The sequence below is a fragment of the Calliopsis andreniformis genome, chromosome 6, assembly GCF_051401765.1.
Source record: "Calliopsis andreniformis isolate RMS-2024a chromosome 6, iyCalAndr_principal, whole genome shotgun sequence".
Lineage (NCBI taxonomy): Eukaryota > Metazoa > Arthropoda > Insecta > Hymenoptera > Andrenidae > Calliopsis > Calliopsis andreniformis.
The window spans coordinates 7888680-7914531 of NC_135067.1; the positions used below are offsets into that span (position 1 = coordinate 7888680).

General features: G+C 30.8%; 3 protein-coding genes across 5 annotated transcripts; 1 reads left to right on the forward strand and 2 right to left on the reverse strand.

Annotated features, from left to right (window-relative positions):
- The first annotated feature begins 49 nt into the window (after nucleotides 1-49).
- On the forward strand, nucleotides 50-23278 carry Mrpl18 (mitochondrial ribosomal protein L18). 2 transcript variants are annotated; one of them, XM_076380568.1, is made up of 4 exons: nucleotides 50-314; nucleotides 451-564; nucleotides 17703-17776; nucleotides 23164-23278. In XM_076380568.1, the coding sequence occupies exons 1-4, from the start codon at nucleotides 133-135 to the stop codon at nucleotides 23235-23237; spliced, it is 444 nt and encodes a 147-aa protein (XP_076236683.1). In that variant the 5' UTR covers nucleotides 50-132; the 3' UTR covers nucleotides 23238-23278. The 2 variants fall into 2 exon arrangements, with proteins under 2 accessions (XP_076236683.1, XP_076236681.1); XM_076380566.1 differs by lacking the exons at nucleotides 17703-17776; nucleotides 23164-23278 and adding an exon at nucleotides 649-1530 and having other exon boundaries at nucleotides 52-314.
- LOC143180653 (protein Wnt-5b) lies at nucleotides 3068-15242 on the reverse strand. Of its 2 annotated transcripts, none has more exons than XM_076380534.1 (8): nucleotides 14985-15242; nucleotides 10451-10536; nucleotides 8761-9026; nucleotides 8373-8553; nucleotides 7478-7589; nucleotides 6747-6849; nucleotides 5595-5762; nucleotides 3068-3590 (listed from the first exon to the last, which is right to left on the reverse strand). In XM_076380534.1, exons 2-8 carry the CDS (start codon nucleotides 10528-10530, stop codon nucleotides 3403-3405), a joined length of 1098 nt encoding a protein of 365 aa, XP_076236649.1. In that variant the 5' UTR covers nucleotides 10531-10536; nucleotides 14985-15242; the 3' UTR covers nucleotides 3068-3402. The 2 variants fall into 2 exon arrangements, with proteins under 2 accessions (XP_076236649.1, XP_076236648.1); XM_076380533.1 differs by having other exon boundaries at nucleotides 7478-7610.
- Nucleotides 19299-25726, reverse strand: LOC143180675 (transmembrane emp24 domain-containing protein 2). The gene is made up of 3 exons (XM_076380565.1): nucleotides 25525-25726; nucleotides 19697-20040; nucleotides 19299-19613 (listed from the first exon to the last, which is right to left on the reverse strand). The coding sequence occupies exons 1-3, from the start codon at nucleotides 25649-25651 to the stop codon at nucleotides 19464-19466; spliced, it is 621 nt and encodes a 206-aa protein (XP_076236680.1). The 5' UTR covers nucleotides 25652-25726; the 3' UTR covers nucleotides 19299-19463.
- Nucleotides 25727-25852: the final 126 nt, after the last annotated feature.

Here is a 25852-nt window from a genome sequence, read left to right on the forward strand (position 1 = left end):
ATATCTAGTTCTGATTGTTTCAATGCTAGTCCCTGTACATCTACTAAATTCAGCGCACGTGGTATGCTGTGTTCAATATGTATGTGTAAACAGATAAGTGAATATGAATAATTGTGTAAAATAAAATTCAAAATGTTTCGCTTCAGAAATTGTGTACGTTTGTTTTGTAAAAGGCAACTGCATAGTAATGCCGAAATAGTAAGTAATTGTAAAGAAATTAGAAATCGTAATCCAAGAAATTTGGAACGCTTAAGAATTGCTAGAAAACCTTGTGGTTATTCTCTTGAAAAACCTGGTTATTCTTATTGGCAGAGGTAAGATATTAATGTTTGTATGTTTTTTGTAATACTTTACTTTCATACATTTTTTTTTACTAAATTTATATGAAATTTATATTTTTATATACTAATGACTTTATATGAATCTTATAAATGAATATACTTTGTGTAGATTGGTCGTAAATCCTAGTCAACGCTATGTTACTGCACAAATAGAACATTTTGAGAATGGTCCAATTCTTACAGTATCAACCCAAGAGTGGGGACTTAAAAAACAATTGTACAGGTACAGTATAAGTGAGAACATTAATATTTAATATTAAGAAATACTAACGGAAAACATTGGAACATAATAAAAATTATCTTTTAGTACAAATGATTGTTCTGCATATACAAATTTAGGCCGTGTACTTGCACAACGGTGTTTAGAAAATGGCATATGTGAAGTTTATGTCAATGAGGAAATAATTAAAGATAAAGTAAAATTATTAGTAGATGAACTGGAAAAAAATGGAATTTGTTTGCAAGAATCAAAGAGATATAAACATCCTGAACCTTGGGATAAAAATCGTGAAGAGAAACCTTGGGAAACCTTTGAATAATTCATTATTAGTTTTGAATATTATTTAAGAATGTATAGTATATAATAAATTAACATTGGCTTCTCTTGTAAATAATTTGTAAAGATCATTTTATTTGTAACAAAGAGTAGTATTTACAGTTGTATTTAATCATTAATGTATTATTGTATTGCAATCGTTTATAACTTTATCTAAGAATTTTAATTTTCCTTCAACAAATCTATTTTTTTTATTAAATAAGATATGATAAGAAACACAATATTATCTATGGTATTATAAGCATAAGGCTGGCTGAGATCAACTACATAACCAAGAGTCAGTGTTTTATTGAAAATCTATTAGTTTGGATAGCCTAATGTTAGTTATCATTAATAGTTGTTACAGCTAAAAGTTACAGATGAATATGCCTGAAACACAGATTGAAATGGTAGAAATTCGAAAAAAAGTGGGTCCTTATCTTCAAATTAATGTCACTATTTCGTAGTCTGAAAAGAATTCAAATAGTTTTTCACCCCTTTCGTTCATATTTGTACTATCCATGTAATGTGTTTAGTGTTCTTGTCCCTGCCTATTACTATATCTATGTTTTTATTTATGGTTATTGAACATTTTTTGACAGCTTTACCTGGGCATTTTGCCGTTTATATTTCATGGTGAATATAATGATGCAAAGTATACTTTCTTACAATTACTCTGATTCCTTAATCCTATTTGCAAAGATACTACAGTTAAATTTTTGTTACTTAATTAAGGTAATTATGTGGGCTAGTTTGTATACAAGTTTTCATTGCGTTCATTCATACATAACATTTTCCTTATAAGTCCCACCCTCTATCTCTTCTATCTTCTATGAAGGGCACATGAATAAGAGGGAGTATTTTGTACACACATACATACATATATATGTATAAGGACACTACCGTGTATCGCCACTCTAATTATAGCCGCGGCCACTAGGTGGCCACTGCACGACTTGCGATCTCGCGGCAAGATTTGCGGCCCGCCGTGGTAATAAATGGCTGCGGTTGCTACAGTTTACAAGAGTAGGGCGGTGATAGGGCAAGTTAGTGGTGAATGGTGAGTTTCTATAGTTGTGAAGTGTTTCTTGTTGTGAATGTTGGTAAGTAAACCTAAATCCCCTATGTTACATGTGATTCCCCAACAAACGAGTTTTAGGTAGTTTCTTCTTCTTTGTTCTAAGTTGCTTTTATTTATACGTATAATATTCCCTCGGTAAATGTGAGACTTTTATGCTCATCGCTAAGATAATTAACTTTGGAATTAGTGAAGTGATTAATTCTGTGGCACAAAGGTTTGACTTTAATGACAGTTGTGTCATGTTCTGTGTCACTTTCCTTCAGACAAAATTAAAGGTCCAATATGCACCAGATATACTTTTGTCAAAATATTAATGATAAGAAGTGCTCTTATAAAACGTGTTGAGTCGTTCTTGTACGAGCATCGTTTCTATAAATGCTACAGACCTTTCTGTATAAAAACTATTTTATTTTATACATATGCAAACGCATTATTCCTTATTAGTTTACAGTAGGCGAGTGGGGGCCTACTTCCCCTCTCGGCGAGGATTTTATTGTATATGTATATTATGGCGCTAACGTCATAATATATGACTCTATGATAATACATTTATTAATAGTTTTATTGATGGATACAAGCCTGGCGCATGATATATGATAGGAGTCATGAAATACTGAATTGCAAATTCTTTACGGATTGACAACAGAAAATTTAAAAGAATTTTATTCTTTTAACTTGTGCTCACAATCAATTTGAAGTATTAAAATTTGTACATAGAAGTTTGCGATATAAGTATAATAAATAATTGCTACATTAAATAAACAGTTAATCTAAGCAAGTATGATAAAGGTATAATGTCACAGTAAATATCAAGCGTGTTTGCATAAAAGTAATCATTGCTGCACTATACGTACTAGGTCTTAAAAACTAACATTTATATTGTTTATTAAACTAACTTAATTTTTCTAATAACAAATTCTTTTCAGTAAAGATAATACTGCATTCAAGATTACATTCTAATTGTAGTTAATAATTTAAATAGTTTAGAAAAATTGTAGAATATTTTTTCTCAACAGTCTAAAAATGCAAATCACTGATTTGTAGTCATTTGTTAACACTGGTTTCATTGAAATGTTAATAAATACATTAATAATTACATGACTATTTGAATATACTATAAATTAATAAATATCTAAACTAACTAATAAATTTATATTTCATAAATTTATGATTATGTTAAAGAATAAATATGAAAAATTTTAAGTACAAAAGATAGTTTTTCGTTAATAGATCAAAAGTTAAGGCTGAGCGGCGGTTGTATGTATATAAAAAAGTTGTTCAGAGTGTTGAGTTCTACACATTTCAACATCATTAAAACCAGTGAGCCGCGACCCCTTTTCTGTATAATTACCATATAAAATGTATGTGTGGATATGAAAATAAAAGAACGTGAGCAGAAACAGCTTTCACCGATAATACTTTAAATGACAATAGTCGTCGAAAACTTATTTGCAAGTGTGAATATCTATACTTTTAATACATGTTTTACACTCAACAAAACAACACCAATGAAATTTGCATTCGCATCTTTCTTTTAGAGTTGATTTTTTTGTATTGTAACCTCTACCGCAACATAGAAGATTACATCCATCCATGCCAGATGACGTCCTGTTGCAAATTCGTCCGTGTGTACCTAGTGAATATTATTTTTTGTTTTAATAGTTTATAATGGAGTTTACAAATTTTAGCTATCCAAAACACTTGAGAAGTAATTCCTTCTATAATTTGGACTATTGGGATTGGACATGGGGGTGGGACTAAACCAATATGCACCAAATATGGCGACCAATAATATTGCTTGGCTCTTTGGTGGCGTTCATGTCGAATCCTAAGTTACATGCAAGCATGTACAGGGTATACACAAAGTAATGATCACGGCTTCTAAGGATGAAACTAGAACTAGGAAATGCACCATTTCGGCGTTATAAAATTGTTAAAACACAGAATGTAACAAATACACGTTTCAATATTTTAAGGGGTACTAGGTTACCCCCATTTCATCATAAAATGTCCTATGGCATAGTGTCCGATCTGCCTTTCCGTTTTACTGCAATAATGCTTTAAAGATAACATATCTATACGATAATACGATTATAATTCATTAAAGAGAAATACTACTAAAAAAGTTAGCCATATTTTTGCAACATTCTTTAAAAAACTGAGCGACGGCTAGAATCTCCTGGAGGTTATTCAAGAGAATGTCCTTGACAACATATATAGAGATCAAGATCATCAGAGCTGAATCCCCTAAACTGCATAATTATCCTAAGTTACGGTAGGAAATAACCTTGGGTATGGGCGGATGACATAGGTACCGTTTTCGGGTAGGTTGATAAAATCTTCAAATAGAAGTGATGCAATGTAAGAAGAAAATGAAAGCGGCAAATATTTGTAAGAATGAGTAACGGAGGCTAGTACATTACATTTGCAATACACCAGACGATAAACGTGTGCTGACTGGCATTCTCGCCATGAAGAATCCAAAATCTGTAATCGCTTCCACTCTTTCCGCCCAATAACACTCGGTCTCTCTCCGTGGATTTTCCTGGCTAGCTCGGGCAGCAGAAAATTACGGGGAACACGCTTCTCGCGCTGGTATCTTCGATACCTAGCGCCCTACGAGCAAATAAAACAAAGGCGTGAGGACCATGTGAGGCTAATTGCGCTTTTGGTATTGGACACAGCCTAGTCTGACAAAGAAAAGCTCAATCCTCTTATGTCTCAATCTACTCTCATTTTTTGTCAGTAAGTAATATACAAGGTGATCAGTTTAACTGGAAACCCTCCAATGGGTTTTGGCAGCACTTATAATAAATGCTGCTAACACTTGGAAGGTTTCTGGATAAACTGATCACCTTGTACGTATGTAATCAGTAATGTTTGTGTAGAATTAAATGTGGGAAAATTTCCACGCGGTGGAGGTCTACTTGGTTGTTCTGCGATGCGCGGTATCGAAGTTGTGTCGCTACTATGTTGCGCGCATTTTGTTAGTTTCTAATTATTGTGATATATTCTTGCGTGTTGGAGTTGGGATAAGAAATTTTAATAAAAGCACATTACTACGCAATTCATATTTTGTCCTTATTTTATACAAAATATATTAATATACAGTGTGCCCCCTACTTTTCTGACTAAATCGTAGGAGCATAATCTACAAGTGAGAATAAGAAAAAAATGTTATACAAAATTTGTTTGTAAACGTTTTGTTAGAAAGATATAGACAAATATTTAGGGTAACCTAAATATCAGAGTAGCAGCGTATACTTCTCACATTAGATTAATAAAAAAAGGTTGAGCTTTGTGTGGGCTATATGTTTGTACTATTGTATAAAACTGGCACGCACAAGTGTGCAGAAATGAAGGTAGATCGGACATTATATAATAGGACATTCCATTTAAACTTTCCTAGCACCCCTTAAAATATTGCTACGTATATTGTTTACAGCCTGTATAATTTTAATCATCAGATTTATTGTATATCTAAAAGAAGATTAAATGAAATAATTATGTAAAAAATGAATGAAGAAGATTGAAAATGTTTATCATTTTTTCTTTTCTTTTAAATAACAAATTTCTTAAAATCTTTTAGACTATAAAACTAATTCTTAGATTCTTAATTTTTAATGAAATACATTACCTAGTGATCCAAATGTTTCGTTTTGAAGACAATAGTTTGGAGATTCATCCAAATAAACTAAGTCATTTGCTGTAGGTAATGAATATCTTGGATCTCTCATGGATAAACGACCACGTCTGTTTACTCTCACTTCTGCTGCTCCATCATATTTGTCTAGAAGGAAATCACCTGCAAAGGTAAATTATTTATTCGTGAATAAAATAAATAATTACTCCTATTTATTTTGACTTACAATTGCTAATAAAGTGATACCTAAATCATATTGATATAATGAAAATATGGCGAAGGAAGAATTTGTTTTAATGTTTTTTGACGGTCGACTAGCGTAGCTTAAATGGAACATATTACTATCTCGGCATTTTTGTAACTTACAAAGGTGGGTCGCGATTTGGGTGAACGCTTTTTGGACAGGATCAGACTGAAATTAGAAAAGTCGATGAAAATTCAAAAAGCGTGGATGGAAGAGAATTTATAAAACTGTGTATCAAAAATAAGTTTATGCATTATTTTATAAATGCTAGAATATTAAGTACTCTAAGAAATTCGTTTATACGATCGGGTTTTGTTGACCTTCGACAAGCTATAAGAATTCTAAGGATTTCTGAAAAGTCGACTCTGGCAAAGTTGGGTATTACTATTAGGGAATATGGGCCCACCTATTTTTATATGTTAAGGGTCTAACCCACGAGCGGATCGTGGGTATATCGATAATGTGGTTCGACCCTAAAAGTATGATACGTACCAGCATTAGTACTATGATTTTTCAAATGCTAACTTATACTGGGTGTGACAAGTACATGTTTCAATATTTTAGGGTGTAGTAGGGTACCCTAAATAAATCACAAAATGTTCTATGGCATAGTGTCCGATCAGCTTTCGTTTCGCAGTAATAATGTCTTAAAATTAGCATTATCTTTTGAAACGAAGAATAGTTCGAGTATACCAGTGACATAGTTGTTACTAAAAAATGAAGGTAGATCGGTCTCTAGGACAGGACATTTTGTGATTATATTGGGGTAGGCTACATTATTCCCTAAAATATGGAAGCGTACATTTGTTACACCCTGTACGTTTCACCTATATTGTGCAATATCAAAAATTAGTTCAAAACAAATATTTATGCAAAGAAACGAAATAAAACAAGTACATTACCTATTTCTCGGAATGATGCCAGTTGTTGCCAACAAGTAATTAAGCTGCAACTTCCGGAAACTCCGTGACATTTACAAGTAATCTTGGACCTTTTAATAACAGCCTAAAAAAGTTATCATGATATCAGAGTACGTTTTGTGTTGTTTTCAAGACGAATTATTTCTAATTGCGTGGTATTTCTAATCGTGGCAAGTGTACCTACAATATATTTGACGATCTAATGTACTTGCATAACTTCTCATTAATGTCTGTGAGTACAATGTATTCAATAAAATTGCGATCTTACTAGAAACATTAATAATGAATAAACAATACTTATACATTTCACTGTTTATTATATTGACGATATTCTGTTAATTGTGGCAACATTCAGAAAAACCTCACTTAAAAAATGTTGAAAAATCGGTTTTCATTCAAAAATAAGTATTATAATATTACTTCATGTTACAAGTAGTTCATATAAAAAGCATTCTCGCTAAATAGTTTGATTTGGGATATAGGACAGAGAGGAAGGGTTAAGATAGATACGATGCTTGGTGACGTCACCAAGCAGCAGGTTTCATACCATCCCTGGATGGGAGCGTTGCATTCGGATGGAAGATTCGCGCGAATAAAACGCAAAAAAATAGCATTGATTGGATTTCATTTGCTACTATATCTATAAGCATCCGCGTACAATTATGTCATTACTATACATATTGAATAATTCAAACGAAAGCTGATAATCTTACCCTTCGACCAGCTTCATTATTATGAAGATTCATCAAACTTTTGCCCTGCTCTCTGCTGCCTCTTTTGAAGCTGCGTTCGCGTTCCCTTACGTCAACAAATGCTTGCGTAAATCTAAAATCATTAAATATGTTCCTGAAAAAAATGTTTTTTAACAATAAAAAGAACAGTAAAAAATATATATGCCTTTAGTGACTTATTTAATCCATCATAAGTCCTGTGTAATAAATATTTGCAGATCGTAAATAACATAACAACCAAAACCAACTTCCTAGAATAGACCCCTTTTAGTATTGCATTCTCTCGATACTTTCCTTTACTTCTGTTCAGTTTATTTTTATGGTACGAATGAGTAAAAGTATCAGGAGAACGTGATATGATAAGAGGTATCTCAGAACTTCTTAAAAATTGGCTGGAAGCTATTTTATTTTATTTTCACCGTGAAAAACCAACAACTTTGGAGGACATGAAAGAAAGAATTGTAATTGCATTTGCATCAGTAATGGTACACGAATTAAAAAAGGTGTACGAAGAAATAGTTAAAAAACTCCAACTATACATTAAAGCCAACGACCACCGCTTTGATCATATCATACCTTTGCTTCAAAAGTAATACAATTCAGGAAACGTGTTTTACAAATTACGACCATAAAGCAATTTCGGCTATTGCCAACAGCTGTCTCAAATAACGCGAAGAAAAATGTTTAGAACACGCACAAACCTTTCTCTAGGTTCAACGTATGCGTCTAGCATTCATATATGTAATTTTTGGCAACTTTGCCAAATTTTGTCATTGGCAATTTTTCCGAGGTCGCTGCTATGATGTAGTTTATTATTGAAAAAATAATCTGCAAGTTACTGTAAAATTTAGTTAGAGAATATCTCACAGGCACTGACTTGTAACCGTATTCAAGATTGTCTCCACAACCGCCCCAAATCCAATCTCGATTTAGATCTCTGGGTCTACTGGTTCTCGAACATCCACACGAAGATAATTGTCCATCTCTGCAGGATCTGCTGATCGCATAAACTACTCCTGCAGCTGTAATAGCGTGAACGAATGCAGTCTCCCGACTAGCTGCAAAACAAAAATGTAAATAAAGATGAATAATTAATTCATGAAATTATACATAAACATATGTACATGCACTTAAAATCTACGAATGACAAGAATTTACAAAGTGTCTAGATAATATTTTTAAGGTATCACAAATAGTTATAATGCCGTTGTTCTTAAAGTAATAACTTTATGAAGAAATAAAAAGAAGTTTTCGAAGTGACTTACCGATTCTAAGAATAGGTCCAAATACAGATTCATCGTGAACAGTGGAACAATTCCACCTTCGATCACGGAATTGATGTTGGCATTCGTGAATTCCAAATCTGGCTCCTTTTGCTACACTGGGCATGTGATCCATGGATAGTTGACATAACTTACTTTGCCCCTGCGATAAACCTTTAAGTCCATGGCAAATACTGGACGCTGGTACGTTATAAGTTTCTATGATCTGACCAGTTTCAAGTTGCGGAAAGTGTTGCAAACCAGCATTACTGAAAGTATACAGTGACATTAGACACATTTATTTATTTAATACTGAAAGAAATCGAATAATAATCAGGTAATTTTCATTTCAAGTATAAGAAATATAAATTATATTAAGAACAATTTCGGAAATAAACGATGCTTACGAAAGTATACAAGTTAACGATGACTACTTAGAACTTGGTCTGACATCAAATTATATAATACATAATATTCCACATAATAAATATGATTTTATTTGTACTTATACATTTATACAAAGAATACTGTGTCATATGGAAATATTCATGAAATGTTTGTTCATAATCTATTAATTACTTAAAAATACGTATGTAATTATCCTTTTACTTTGCGTTTTTGCCTTTTAACGGATACACACTAAAGTGTCTTTTCTTGCTTTTATGCTTTATTTCTTTTGCCTCTTTTTCACCTATACGTATTGCCATTAAATATTCAATTGGAAACGTTTGATTAGAAATTGGCATTTTCTTCTAGACACATCCCAGATCTTATTCGGTCGTAAGTATGAATATTAATGTTTATTTTTTTAAATATAAGTTATATTAAATTTTTGTAACATATAACTGACCAAAAGTTATTCTAACATAAAATATTGTCAGTTTGATTGAGCATGGTCACAAAACGTATCAATCAGTCATACGTTCCGTCACTATTTCGTGCATTTGCCTTATAGCGTAAAATATCTTCTTGTTGGATGTACAATAATGGATTCACGGTGAGTTTTACCAAATTTTCTGCTAGATTAAGCAAAATACTTTCAACTGCATTTTCAGAGATTTCTGGCAGATTCGATTATTCAAGGCTGGCAAGAGCATAAAAGCCTTTTGACCGTAACAGAAATCCTTTGTGACTAAAAATTATAGTGATCCAGGCACTATTCAGTAATTTGTTACGGAGTACGAAGGGATGGACCGTAGGGGTGAGAAAAGCAATTCAGGAATTAGATACACTGTTACCAAGGGTACGCCGAAAAATACGTAGGAATATGACGAATATTTTTTTATTCCCACGCCTAAGTAATATCATTCATTTCATCATGCTTGAAGAAACTAGAACTTATAAAAATTTAAATAAACTTTTAATAGTCATGTGTATTATTTCCTCATTCATAACTAAAATTTTGTAAAATCATATGTTTTAAATTATTTTTAATACTGGTTGCTTGTATTAATTTTAATTGGCCTGCTTATTAAGTTTGGCACCAACTTTCAGGGACATATTCTATAGATATTTTTCATAAATATCATCAGATGCAAATCTATCTATCAACAGATGCAAAAAACTTCCTTTGTTACTTAAAATAGTAATAATACTTTAACTGTAAGTACGTTGTAAAATAAAAGATTTTATACGGCTATTAAAAAGTGTTATTTTACGAAATACCGCGCTTGAAAATGAAAAACATACTTACATCCATGTTCCCGGTACAGTCGACGTAGCAGTAATAAGAAGTAATCGTATTATAATGAGCAAGGATCTGGAGATCACCATTTTTTCCTGAAAAACATATTTCTGTACTTTTTACATTATTATTAAACTAGTTTAAACTAACTGTAAATTTTAATATTAAGTATTTAATAACGCTATTACTATCGCATTAAAAAAGTTAGTATAATTCATAAAATGCATTATAGTTACGACTTTGTATGCATGTAATGATGGAATATATATTTAAAAATACACGTATATTAAAAAACAGTTTTTTATAGTCATGTATGTGTACAGGGTGTTCCAGGTTTTCTCGACCAAACGATGACAGTATATTCTACGAGCGAAAATTAAAAAAAATCATATAAACATAGGTTATTAAATGCTTTATTAAAAAATTAGAAGAAAAATACGAAATAACAACAGACTGATTGGAAATATTTATCTTTGTTATTTCATATTTTTCTTATAATTTTTTAGAAGAACATTTTTTAGCCTATCTTTATACGACATTTTTTCTTTATTTTCGCTTGTAGAATATACTGACACCGTTTGGCCGAAAAAACCTGGGACACCCTGTATAACGAAAATTATATATACGTATAACGAAAAATAGAAGTACTATTATTAATATCCCACCCGGTATATATGCATAAGTCAGTATAAGCATACGCGATACACACACTATGTGTTATATACCAGTTTTCTGTGGGCAGCAAACGTGTCGAGGCCTTACGATTGCTTTGGAGCGAAAGATACCCAAGTCAAACGATTATGGTATATAAATCCAACATTACATATTGGTTGTTGCTAAAGCAACTCACAAGACTATTTAGATTTGTTCTTGTTGATTTGAACCAGAGTCAAATTGTCTGACTAAATAATAAAAATTATGGACATTCTATATCTACATTTTCACTTATTTTTGTGATTGTATTAATATGCTTAGTTGCATCGCATCGCATTACACTATGTTGTTCGTTGACTGATTGTGAGTAAAATATGCAATCAAATTTGTAGATTTTTTCATTTCTCTATAATTATACTTGTGACAATAAGGAATATTAAATCGACAAATTAAGTAGTTGTAAGTTTTAAGTATGTATTTATTTGATTTTTTTCAAGAAGAAGGTCAGGTAAAAGAGAACATTAGAACACTAGTTGCAGTATAGTTTTGAATAATATAGGTAATGAGTCAAGAATGTATATGAAAAGTTAAATGTAATTTAGATAAACAAATGAAGAATATTTAAGTGCATTTATTATTGTTATAATTTTTACAATAAAACTTTCGGCGCTTTTATATTAGCAAAATCACGAGTTAATTGTGTGATATTTAACTTTCTGTTACAGTTACAAATAACTAGCTGATGCTAAACATTACAATAAGAATTCTAGTGAGTCACATAAATTCTTGTTTGTATAAACTTAAAGATGCTAAGCAGCTTAGCGCCAGCCTTGTACTGGCGAATACACTACACATCACTTTAGTTCGTACAATTAGAGGATATACCTTTCGCTGAAAGATTACAATTATCGATGTGGTACATGCATGATGGGGCTCCAGCTTTTGTACGTAATGTGAGAAAGCACTTTAACACGGTGCTCGATAAAATGTAGATTGTACGTAATGATTCCAGTCGATTTTATTTATTTATTCGTTTACGGGCTATTGCACATAACCCTTTAGTGTAAAAAAAGGAAAAACAAAAATAAGGATAACTGTAGAGCCTAATTTATGGCCTAATTATAATGTATCAGTAAGCAAAATACATTTTGCTTAAAGATATAATGAGAACCAAAAAATTTAAGAATCTACTTGATCTGCTGGTTTCAAACCTTTGGACTTCTCTTCTTTTCTTCTTTTTTTTTTTTTGAATTAAAGTTCCGAAAAGTATATCTAACGCTTGTCAAATAATTCGACAGAGGCATAGAATTTTGTGGAAAGAGTTCACGGATCTGTAAATGACATGTATAACAGTGACACAACTCAAAACCTAAAATCAAAATTATGTTTTGAGAAAAAGCAAAAACTACTTGTAAGCTTAAAAAAAATTATGTACGTACTAAACTAATAAAATTGGCCAAAAAATAGAATTATTTAATGAAAGTTATCTGGTTCATATAATTCGTCTGAAGAAGTTACTCCTTCTTTGTAGATAATAAATGATTTGGTCCACATTATTTGAAATAATTTGTACTCATTTATCTTTGAAAATCTTTATTTAGCTATTGAATTTTGAAATTCAGTTAATAAAACTATTATGCTAAACAGAAGTTTATTTACTGAACTGTTTCTAACTGTTCTGTTAGCTGCAGAAACAACTTCTGTAACTTCTATAACGTACAAAAGTATTTATATCTCAGAAACGGTTGATTTTTCGAATTTCTGTTCATAGATGTATACTAAAATTTTCTTACTCACAATCAGTATGGTGTGAAGAACTCTCTTGTGTAGTGCGTACTTTTTCTAAATAATATTTCAATAGCTGTAAAATGCGTTTATACCTATTGTCTAACTTAAAAAACGCAAGTCTTCTAATATTCAGAAACGGATTAAAATTCTGTGAGGCCTGAAGCTAGACAACACGGGGAGGAGGGATACTATACTAAAATATTTCCTCCTTTTTGAAAGGAGTTTATAAAGAACAACTCTTTTTAATCCTTGGGCCAAAGTAAACTCTAAAGCTTGACAGTAAATGTGACTTAAAAAAAGCCATTAATAAATTGAAGATAATTAATATAATATACTATGCACATTATGAAGAAATGAGGCCCGCGTCTATCATCCCTCCCTCCCTTAATTCAGGGCTGCTAATACTTAATAGATATAATTTGCATTTCCGCTTATACACTATTTCGCAGATCAAAATGCTCCACCATTGAGGGTTTAACCAGTGCATAAAATACATTCGTAAAATGTAAATGACGTACGTCAACGCATCTTGTGCAGAATAGTCTTCGAATTATAAGCAATAAAATATTTTTCTATTTTATTGAACAACACATAAACAGCAGTAGTGCAAGCTTCGCTATATTTATTGCTGAATCGGCAGATTTGCGTTACTGAATGTTAACCCTTACACAGTTGGACGATATGACGTTGATATACTGATCGTAAAAGATTGTCGATATACTATTAACCTTTCGCTACCGAGAACGAGATATCTCGGTTCTACAATGTTGTAGGTACAATGCTACCGACGAGATATCTTGCTACCATGATCCCTATGAACGAGATATCTCGTTACTATGATACCGTTTATAGTTTATAGTTTATACAATGCTATAGACAAGATATTTCGCGCACTTTTATTATTGACACGAAGTGTTTTATTAAAAAATTTTGCTAAATAATCAATTTATAAGACATTTTATCGTTAGCAAAATTTATAAATAAATAATTAGAATTAGAATAATATTCTGTAAATAGATAATATTGTAAATAAAGCCCCTTCCACCACAGATCAAATGTCTTATAAATCGATCATTTAAGTAAAATTTTTTAATAAAACACTTCGTATCAATAATAAAAGTACACAAAATATTTCGTCTATAGTACAGATGACATCCTAGTAACGAGGAACCTCGTCCATAGCATCGTATCTACGAGATCATGATAGTGCGATATGTATCTTGTCGGTAGCATTGTACTTACAACATTGTAGAACCCAGATATCTCGTCCTCGGTAGCTAAAAGGTTAGAGGTCTGTACAATTATGTATACGAATGTAGTTCACGATCTGCGATAGAGTTTAAAAGCTTTAAAAGGGAACTCGATCTCTTTTCGAGAAACTCGGTGCATACGTATGCTAGGATTTCAATAATATCGTATTTAAATTATCATTCGCTAAAAAAGAAAGAGAAAAAATAGCATTCTTATTGTTCTGATTCTTTATCATCGTAAAAAAATTATTACTCGTTTATGGAATATATAGATTAAGAGCTGCATTGAAAAACTGATTTCAAATCTAGTGTAATTAATGTGTCAAATATTTCTTGGATTATTTAATCCACATTTCCGAATTTGCAAACATGTATTTGCATTCTTTTAGACTACAAGGTATTTTAATAACATTATCCATGTAAAATGCAATAACGTGTTTTCTACAATTCACTGCTCTACATAATGCAGTATTAGAAACTAAGTCATGTTTTGATACATGTATAGGTACACTCACGCGTCAAAGAGATTCAAGTGTATATGTAATTTCAATATCTCTTATACCGATAAAATATGTTTTTCGTAGAATTCAACTATCAAAATCAATTCTTACATTTACATTGATTATAAAAATAATTTACGTAAAATTATTTCGTATTTACTAATCAATTAAATACGGTTTACCAGGGTTATTATTTAAAAAATGATAGAAAATTATTCGTAGAAAGTATCTCAAAATTATGTGAAATAATTGAATCCTTGTCACATAATCTGGATAACTCTAGCTTGTATATGTGAAGAATTTTGATATGTTAGTAAAATCAACAAGATAAAATGATAGATATTTACTTACCGAATCAGGTGTGTAACAAATTAGTAAGAACGAGGTAGTTATTTCCTTGAATGAAGATCAGACTACACTATTTCACCTTTTATCACCGAGATATACGATCGTGCTTGCTTTTAAATTAATACTCACTACGAGTGCTGGTGTACTTTCATTAAGTTCTTTTCTGAATGGCCAATTTCATCAGCAAACCGGTCGTTCTTTGCGCGATACCGTTTGTGTTTCATTTTGAATACCAGAACATATAACTTCCGTCATTTATCATTAAAATTATATTTTTATACAAACGAAATTTGTTCCGCTATTAATTTTTTTAGAATTTAATTGCAGCAAATGAGATATAAATAGATGTCAATTTTATACTGTCTTTATACAGAGATCTTGTTAGACAAGTACTTTGCTGATAATAAAATTCATTTTACTTTTTATTACTAGTAATAAAAACTGTTAATAGGAAAAAGTGTTTCTCACTAAATAGAACAATAAATCGGATCCTTTTGTCGAGTAACCGATCAATTAGGAAAATGTGCAAATAAATCATTCGAATCACAAACGAGCAAACACGTTTCACTTTTTTTAATCGTCTTATATGTTACTCAAACACAAAGCATTACAATGTCATATTCGTTCGTGAAAGTATCTACAGTCATTTGTTGTTGGATTCGAATTCTTTCGATTTTCTTCAAAATTTGTTCTCCGCGTCAATTCAAAAGTCAAACATCACTCCAAATGCGCTTTTCGAAATTAAAGTTCAACCATTGTTCTTCAATCAGCTATTGCAAACCACTGATTCAGTTTGAATTACTCTTCGACACTTGTTTCGAAGTCACCGTTCACCACTAACCAGCAGACATATCACTATTGAAGAAATCAAAAAGGGGAAGGAATGATGTAGTTTACGGAAATTGAACCATATTTGACACATGAATTCCGGTATCGGATAATTGTCCACTATCCCATTTAACTGAGACTAGTTGTTTCGTAGACAACTGCAAGTCGATTCTTAGACGAGTCGCAACTCATTGAAGCATCTCGAAAAATATTGTACCTCGTGGCAAGAGACCAGAAATCGAGGAACGCTACGAAACCGACTAGGACGACGTGTTACCGCAGAATGGTCGCTGAATGCAAGCAGCATCCACAAGACTATGGTACATTTCGTTCTCTCTGGTTACATTTCTTGTCCCTTTTCTATACGCCACAGAATCACTCTCTCTTACTTGCTTCTCCCGAAGAGGGAGCCCCCTCCACTAGCGATGGCCTCAAGACACCTTAACACTTTGCCAATATTCTGTACTATTCCAACATCCTGACTATTATCACAACATAATTATCACGTTCCATAATACATTATATAATTCTATAGAATTATAACTATATAAAATAGTCATTACTACGAACTAACGGATCATAGTAAAGTAGTTTGATCATTTTTAACAGTTTGCGCTTTATTGGCATTCCTACAGCGACATTCACAACAAGTATCATAACTATATTAAAGTGTGAAAGCTTAATTAAATGACACTTTATTACTGAATTTTTAATCTTGAGGTAATTTCAAACATGTATATACATATAATGATATACGAAGGAATTCAAAATGGATCTACACTGTAAAGAAAGTAAATAACGAAACTTTGCATGTAAGAAAACGTGTTACCTTAAAAAGTTATCACAGTATTTCGCTATGTCGTGGTGTCGTATAATTGATAATACAGACATTTAAGTACAATAAAAACAGGTACACATCCGATGACAGTATATAGATACATATGTTTCTATTTGCCAAATTCGGTACATTGTAAATTGTTTGAGAACTTGCGATGTGGTGGAAACCAAATGCCCATCACTACCCTCGACTAAACCCGTCGGTTACTTCTCTCCCTTGCTTCCCTCTGCCTTTCTGCTTCTCCCCTTCCCCTCTCGCTAGCCGTTCTCTGGCCGGTTCATTGGTTCATCGCTGCACCGGTTCAGGCTCTGTATTCTTCTCTCTAATTATACCGTTACGTGCAATCGCTCGTGTCAATTAGCAGCTCCTTTCTTCCTATTCGAATGCAACCCCTTCTGTCGCGAAGAACCCAGCTGATCTCGACTTTACACTCTCCCCTTACACCCTTACGTGTTTAAATTTTTTATCGTTCATCACTACTAATCCAACATCTTACATCTTCAACAAAACGAATCTGTACTTCAATAGTTAACAATAAATAATTCGTAGACCATATTCGTTAAATTAGTCAAAAGACGAATGAAATTACGTACGTTGCGCAAAAAAAAAAAAATAAAGATAGTATTAATGTATTTATACTGAATACTTTAACATGCAGCTACAGGTAATATACATAAACTGATGTTAATGTATAATTGCTTTATTATAAAAATAAGCTCGTGACGTTGTATATTATGTGGCAAGTAAAAGAAATATAAGGAGCGTATACATTTACGCGCTCAAAATATTCAATATCATTTACTTTACCACATTAGAGTATCTAACAAATTATGATCATTGATAAAATAATTGAAATCGATGAGTTATATGCATTTTATTATCATTTTTTTATCCTATGTTTATACGATGTTCGAATATTTTTGTGACATAGAAACGAACTAGATTTTCGTTTTTATTGCGTTATTTAATAACCCATATGTTATGAACGAAATTTGTTACCCATAAACTACATCCTGTAATATAAAATAATGTTTTTCTATTCACTGCATATTTAGGGGAGAATTTTTCAATGCGAAAAGTGGATCAAGGCAAAGCGTGACAGACAATTTAATTAGTTCGTATATTTGTTGTAAGTACATGAAAGGTAATTAGTAAACTGCGGATTTTTATGCAAATTTATGCCTTCATAAATATATCAAACGAAATAGAATTCAAGTAAGGATCTGTTTCAGGCTTCAAGTACTATAACTTCTTTTTCAATATTTTTTACAGATTTACACATTATGTGTAAGTCTATTTTTTTTTACATATTTAAATTTTTGATAAATGTATAAAAATCCGCAGTTTAATAATTAACTAAATTTATTCAAACATTTTCTTGTATTTGCATACCTAAATTTCGTACACTTACTTTAAAAGTGACACAGCTCAAAAAACTATGTTTATCAAAATATATTTCATACTAAACTGCTTTATAGACGTACATAATTCGTAAATCACATTTCCTAAATTATGTCACTTTTGATGCAAGCGTGCGATATGTACTTATGTTATGCATGCCATTTGAAAATTGTGCACAAATCAGAATAATATACTACATTTCACAGTAATAAATTGAATAGAAATAATTTTTAGTTTAGAATGTACCCTAAGTACATATACGAGAACGTACATACATAAATAAAAAAGTATTATGTTTGTTTCGACATAACTATAGTTGAGATTAGACTAGACATTGAGACCTGAAATTCGTATTCTTATTTCTTCTACAGTTCCAGATCAAGCAGGAAAAAAATATTCCGCGTGTTGTTGTTTAGTAGAGTAGATGGAACTGCTAGGTATCTAATGAGAAAGAGCGGACAATGAGCCTTATCGAGTTAAGTGGCAGCCTTAGGCTGAATAAGAGAATGTTGTACTTCTTCCACTCTTTTTATTTCATTTATTTATTATTTTTAGATCTACCGTGAACCAAACAAGTTATCTCTTAATAATAAAATATAATAAACGAAAACTTCTTGGAAAATCTAAAAACGCAATTTGGAAAAATCGGGTGATATTACTTAAAAAAATCGACTGCTTCCGATAACAAAAACGCAGTAATACTCAGGAAGGTTTCAAAAGTAAAAGCATTTGTGTCTTCTTTTTAACAGAATTCTAGAACGCTATATTGAAAAATTATAGCTAAACTATCGCCATACACATGGTTTTAGGTAAAAATTTTACGGTATAAGATAATAGTAAATTTTAGAAAAAAATTTACCTTGTCCCTGCTTTTGTTACATCATATTACAATGTATGTACAATCAATTATGTAAACGTTATTTTCGTAAACATTATAGTTATTAAGTTGTTGTTCATTTATTTTAATGTTTGCTTATCTAATTAATACATAAATAATTCCATTTCAATTGAAACTTACAGATTATTAAAAATTGTAATACATATTATCTTTCACCTGTATTTGTTTTAGTAAAAATAATAATCCTATGTATTAATAATCAGATAAAGAGATAGCAACTTCACATAGTTCATAACAGGAATCGAATCTTACTTACATTTTTAATATTCTTTAATATTTAATATTCTATATAAAAGATATTTTGTTTATTCCAACAATATATCTGTTCAAATAAACCCTATCAAAACATAGAACTTAACATAAAACTTCAGTTGCTATTATTGCCGTAATTGTAAGAACGTTAATGATAAAGAAGAAAAAAAGATACTTTTAAAGTGTTGAAACTTTATAATTCTATTATAACTTAATTGCATACAAAAATTTACAATGAGTACAAGTTTATTATATATGTTTTAGATTAGACAACTCTTCTAACTTCGAAGAATCGTTTTAGGTAGAAAATTTGTCCTACTGTCATACAAACCAGGACCAAAGCTTCGAAAAAAGCCCACATAACAACACGGAAATTAGTGTTTTCATTGATAGCTCTATGAGTTCGATCACGGACCTAATAACAGAAAACAAATTTACTAAATGCTCTAAATCAATATGTTTACACATTCGGGTTACAGAAAGCAAAATATAAACTACCTGCATGTATTCTTGCTCGTTCTTTACACCCCACAGACTTGTACTTAATTCTTTAATCATATCATCTATTTTATTATGATTTGAGTCTTCTGCATTCTTTCCATCAGAAGTTTGTTCTACAGGTTTAGAATTCTCACCAATATCCGTATTAAACATAACAACTTTTGGTGTCATGCTACTTTTTTTATTACTAAAACAGTATGTGTAAATTCCAGGAAGGTGGGCAGCAAATATATATTTACCGCTGCTTTCTTGATCACCCTGATAGATTATCTTTTCATCTGGTCCAATTATTCTTACATCTATGTCTAAAAATCCGCCTTCAGCTATTTCAAATGTAAGACCTGCAGAATATATCACGAAGAAAGATATAAAATATGTTACAAATTTTGCTTAAAATTCTAAAATTGCTTTTTAAATGTATGTATTTCTTCAAATTAGTTTATTTTAAGATAAACTATATTTAATATATTTTATTAAAAGACATGGTGTTTGAACATAGGAAAATTTAAGGTGTGAAATACGTTAGAGCTAGACGCCAAAATAATACGATAATAAGGAATAACGAAATTGTATTATAATAAGATACGGATGGTCACATTGAAAATCATCCACCATTTTTATACATTTAATTTTCGATAAAAGAAGTAAATGCGAATAAGATAATGATACGATCCACAGATAATGTTCTATGTTTATTATTATACGGTGTAATATAAATTAAAAAACACAAAATTCTATAAGATGACAAAATTATTATGATTATTATATACAGAACGTTATAAGTTTTAAGTAGCAAAGCCTGAATGAAGCACAAGATGTCCGATCTGTCTCCGTTTCGCAGTAATAGAGCACTGAAATTAATAGTGCGAGACAAATGCGAGATGAGTCTTGTAACATGACAACTACACACACATAACTCGCCAAATTACATGCTGTATGAAAAAATATTTCGAATAAAAATTGCATTCTTTCCTAGAAGACATAGAGTACTGTATTGGATTTTTTGTGACAGTTACTTTTTATCGAGATAAGATCACATTCAACTTTTTACAATGGTCTTTTATATAATTTTCTGAATGATAAGTTTACTAATAAACCGAAGAAAATGAGACCGATAACTTGTAACTAAACGAGTTATAGCTTCAGTCATATTCTTATGTCTGCAATTTTTAACTTTTCATAAATGACTATTATATTTTTTATTTCTTAAGATATAAAGATCATGCTGTAAAAGAATTTTCCATTTCGAGAACAGGAACAAATCATTTTGTTCGGCATAGTAGTGGCAGCACCTTTGCGACAAGACGCGAATTTAAGATATAATAAATAATATAATTTCTCAGTTATTAATTTTTCATAGCTCTTCATCTCACAATTAGTTTCTTTTGTGAATGTTTTAATATTAAATTAATACACTATTTCAGATCTATAGAATACATAAACAACTGTGTCAAATTAAACAACGTAAACTATAAAAGTTCCATCATATCTTAATGCATAATTTATTAGTATCAGTTTCATTTATAGTCAAATCATAAAATGTCAAATCTGTCTTTCGGTTTAATAGATATTTTATTAAAACGTTCCTTTGAGAACAGCATGAAGTTTCCTATTATGAATGGTTTTCAGCATACTATAATTGTTCATAAACATTAGCATAGCTCTCAATTTCTAGTAACTAATATTTGTGTAGTAACGTAATAATTATTATAATTATCACTTGAATAGAGGATAAGTGAAGACCGAGACGTGTTTTGTCCACTTAAAACACAGACAGAATAGGTAAGTAGCAGAATGGCAAGAACATACTATTCACGTCCTTTCACAAAGAAGGTGCCGACAAAAAATTTATGGCTTGTAGATGTCATAAACCCCTCGCTTCACCTTTGCCTACCGCAACCACTGCGGCAAAGAATAAAAGCGCGTCGAATAGTATAAGTACCATTTATGATGCAAGCACAGCATGTTCCCCGAGACGTGTGCTCACACACAGAGTAACAAATATAGCTTTCGATATTCTAAGGGATGGTAAGGTACCCCAATTGGATCATCAAATGTCCAATCTGTCAAAAATTTGAGATGTTTGTAGGAAATGGATCGCAAATTTTTAAAGCTTTATAAAAGTAAAGTTATAAACGTAAAAGTCTTATAAACGAATGATTTTAATGTAAGGTAACTATCATAGATGTTAGAACATATTCTCATCTTTAAGTGCCCTTTCATGAAATTTTGTATTACATGTATATGTTATAATTCACGAACAAAAATAGTTAAGCAAAGGTAGAGTGGACGACTTTCATTATGACCAAAAGTAGTTACATTAGGTATCAATGAATAAATAAGTTATCAATTAACTGCTTCCTCGCCGATTTGAACGAGCTTGAAATATGTTGTTAAAGATTATAGTTTTAGCAACATTTTCCTTTGTATATATACAGCGGTCAGTCTTAGCAAAATTTATTTTGTTCTAAATTTGAAGTCTCAGATCAGTGAACTTCTCGATAAACTGAATCCTTACTGATGTCGATGACTTTTTCCAGCAATAAATTTTATTGAGTCCATGAATACGGCTGGATGGTTACAACTGGATGGTGTATGGGAGGATATGGGGTGCGTAGAATACACCCAGTGTTAAATATTCATTTTACATCCCACACACACACCATTCAGTGACAACCACTCACCCAACAAAGTTTCCTTGAAAACAATCGTATTTGTTTAAAATCCGATTTATATTGTTTAAATCTTCTGCTTGTTTTCGAGGTCATTAAGATCTGATTGTGAGTCCAATGCATAGTATTAAAAATATTATTATGTCTAATTCGAAAACTAAGGTCGGCCGCCACAGTATTGCATGTTTGCTTTAAGAAACAGTTTGTAAATTACAATAAAGCAGTTTAATATAAAGTATATTTTGTTAAACATACTTTTTTTAATTGCGTCACTTTTAAATAAATGTGCGATATATAGAGGAAAAAGTTGCCCAAAATGTCGTTCTTAACAATACATTTCAAACTCGTTCAAACTAGTAGGGGAGCAATTCATCGACAGGTTTATCTATGATATAATTTGCATATACAGGATGTAACACAGAACTATCTCCACGATTTTTTAGGCACTTCCAATAATCTAGCAGAAAAGTATTTCCCACGAAAATTCATCAAATTGAAATATAAAAAATTTTTTTTCGATAAAAAGTCAAAATTATTTTGACTTTAAAATGGAATTATGTATTTTTGACTTCGTAGGGATGTAGTTAATAGAAAAACAAATTTAACGAGCTATTATACCATAATCTTCAAATGACTGATTTCAGAAATTTATATTTAATCAATAGAAACATATGACCAAAAATTATTTTATTTCAATCAATTTACAATAAAGATAGATTTTTAAATTTTTTGTATTTCAATTTGCAACTTATTAAATACTGACTAACTTTTATGGGAAATATTTTTTTTCAGACTGTTGGAAGTGTCTGAAAAATCCTTGGCGACAGTTACGTGCCACACCCTGTATATCTCGGAAACCAAAATGACGTCCCTCATAATATATTCCAACGCCATTGGAATCAACGACGGTCTGTCGACAAATTCACCAAAATAGTAAATATAAAAAATGTGAAAATATATTTTTCAGACAGCAATCAACAATTAACAATCAGATAACTGTTTTGAATACGACCTGAATTGAAAGAGTTAATAAATACGAAAAGTGTATAAAATATTATGGATTTATGTACATAAATTTTTATGAAAAAATAGGTATAAATAATGTTCCTTAAAATACTACAAGCCATCACTGTTATGAAATTATCACATATTCATAAAAATATCAATTCAAACATATTCAAAGAAATATCATGCATTATATTATACAATAATTTAATATTATTTCAACATGCTGTATTTTCATTACTCAATATTCTTTCTGGGTAATAACAGTTAAACTAAGTAAAAACACAGAGTGTATGCACACGATTACTTTCCTAAGTATTAAAAATGAAAAAAAAAAAAAGAATGGTAAAAACGAATGTTGTATCACATCAAAGTGGACATATCGTGGCGATAATTATTAATGGCCTTATAATGACCGTGGTGTACACTATGAAGGCTACATTTCAATTTGAAATAAAACCCTATATTTTCTATTACATATTTTTGTAGCTATATCTAAATGTTTACAAAATACTACCTACCATGTATTCGCATAAAGCATAAGTTGTTCAATTATTAATTTTCAAAGTTAATACGCGTATACTACGCGGAGACTACTCGCTCGAATGTTGTTGTACCTTATACTGGCTCTGATAAGAACCAATTATTTAGCTTTTGGGAATATAATATTTACATAAAATGAGTAAGTTAGGAATCCTTTGTAAATTTTTAGTCTCACAAAAAAAGAGGTTGAACAATTCTTGATCTCTCAACTAGTTAGGGCTACAACTTCGTCAATTTTAGGAATTTTTAAATAAAATTTTTTTGGAATGTTACTAAAGAATAGTATTATTAAACACATCTATTTTTGAGAAATTAATGTTTTTGTTACATATATATATATACCCTTAAAATAAAAAACATTTCACTTCAAAAGAAAGCTCTCAATTGTTTTGCAAATTTATAACTGTAATCACACTATAATCTAAGAAAAACAGAAAAGTCAAATTCTGAGAGAAAATGTAGGCAAATTGAAACTCTTCCTAAAATTCTTCTCATCTACTACACAGAAACATATAATGTCTCACCAAGCAACATCCCTATAGTATACTCAGGCTTTGGTGTTAACATTGAAAGTTAATAAATCAAGAATGGCTTATGAAAAACATATATGTAGGTACTGCTTTGAAAACATTTAGATTTAACCACAAGAATATGCAATAAAAAATATAGGATTGTATTTAAAAACAATGAAAAAAGTTTGCATGCACATATGGCTAGAAATGCTTAATTTTTCAGTTATATACTATTTTGTATTATATACTTTGTAACACTTTGATTAAGATTCGTGACTGTGTACCACTCATTTAAAAGGCCAAAATATCGTTAGGCTCAATAAAACCTTAAAGAGGATTACACATCATATAGACAAGGAATGGGACAGTGGTTTACGCAATATAAAATAGCATTTTAGTTACACTAAAAAACCAGTCATTTCTGGGCATATGTGCGTATAAATCTTTTTCGTTGTTTCCGTGTCTAAAATCTATCTTCCGTAAATATCTCACATGTTTAGAAATGCCCCGTGTGGCCTTTGTAAGTCTGTCTATCAGTACTTACCTATTTTTAATAAATTAGAAAAAACATTTTGGAAGATGAAATGAAATTAGAAAATGTTTAACCCTACTTCTTATAAATATGATGAGTCATTAATTTTTAATATTTTAATTTTCATATATTCATTGATCCTTGTAATTTAAGTCCGATCCAATTCCACAAATACTTATCTAGATTATAACTTCCCTTTCTAAAATATCTGCTATTTAAAATTTAACAAATTTACTATTTGAATTTAAATTACATACTTTATATTAAATATAAAGCAATAGTTCCTTTAATAAATCCATACAATTATTCGTAAAATTCTTAAATATAAGACCAAAGGAATTTTTGTATGATAAATTAATAGTATACTACCAAGTTCCACAGCATTTTTGGAAAAATGACAAAATTAGAGATAACTTTTCTTGTACCTATATTTAAAAACTATTAGAACTGACATTTACGTGCAACTATCAGGATCATTTTTTGAATATAATATTTTCATAACAGTAAACTTATTTTAACGATATTAATTTAAAAGAAGAAATGCAACAAGGAAAAACTAACCCATCTTCGTGTTAACGTCCACTCTATCGAAGAAACATTCTTCAGCATGTGCATCTACAGTAATAAAATAACAGTATGCATTTGTACTTAACGTAATAAAGAATAAACACCAAATCAGTTGCTTCATTTTATCAAATTACACTATAAACCAATTAAAAACAACATATGCTATTTCAATTCTCTGCCACTTCACAGCGGCATGTTACTACTACAGCGCCACGTATACATTCTACCATGAAATGAATAATGTAAGATGTGTAATCTACTTTTGCATTTTGACTGCATAGAGACCTGCAGTCATTCTGTTAGAACTAGATATAGGGAATAT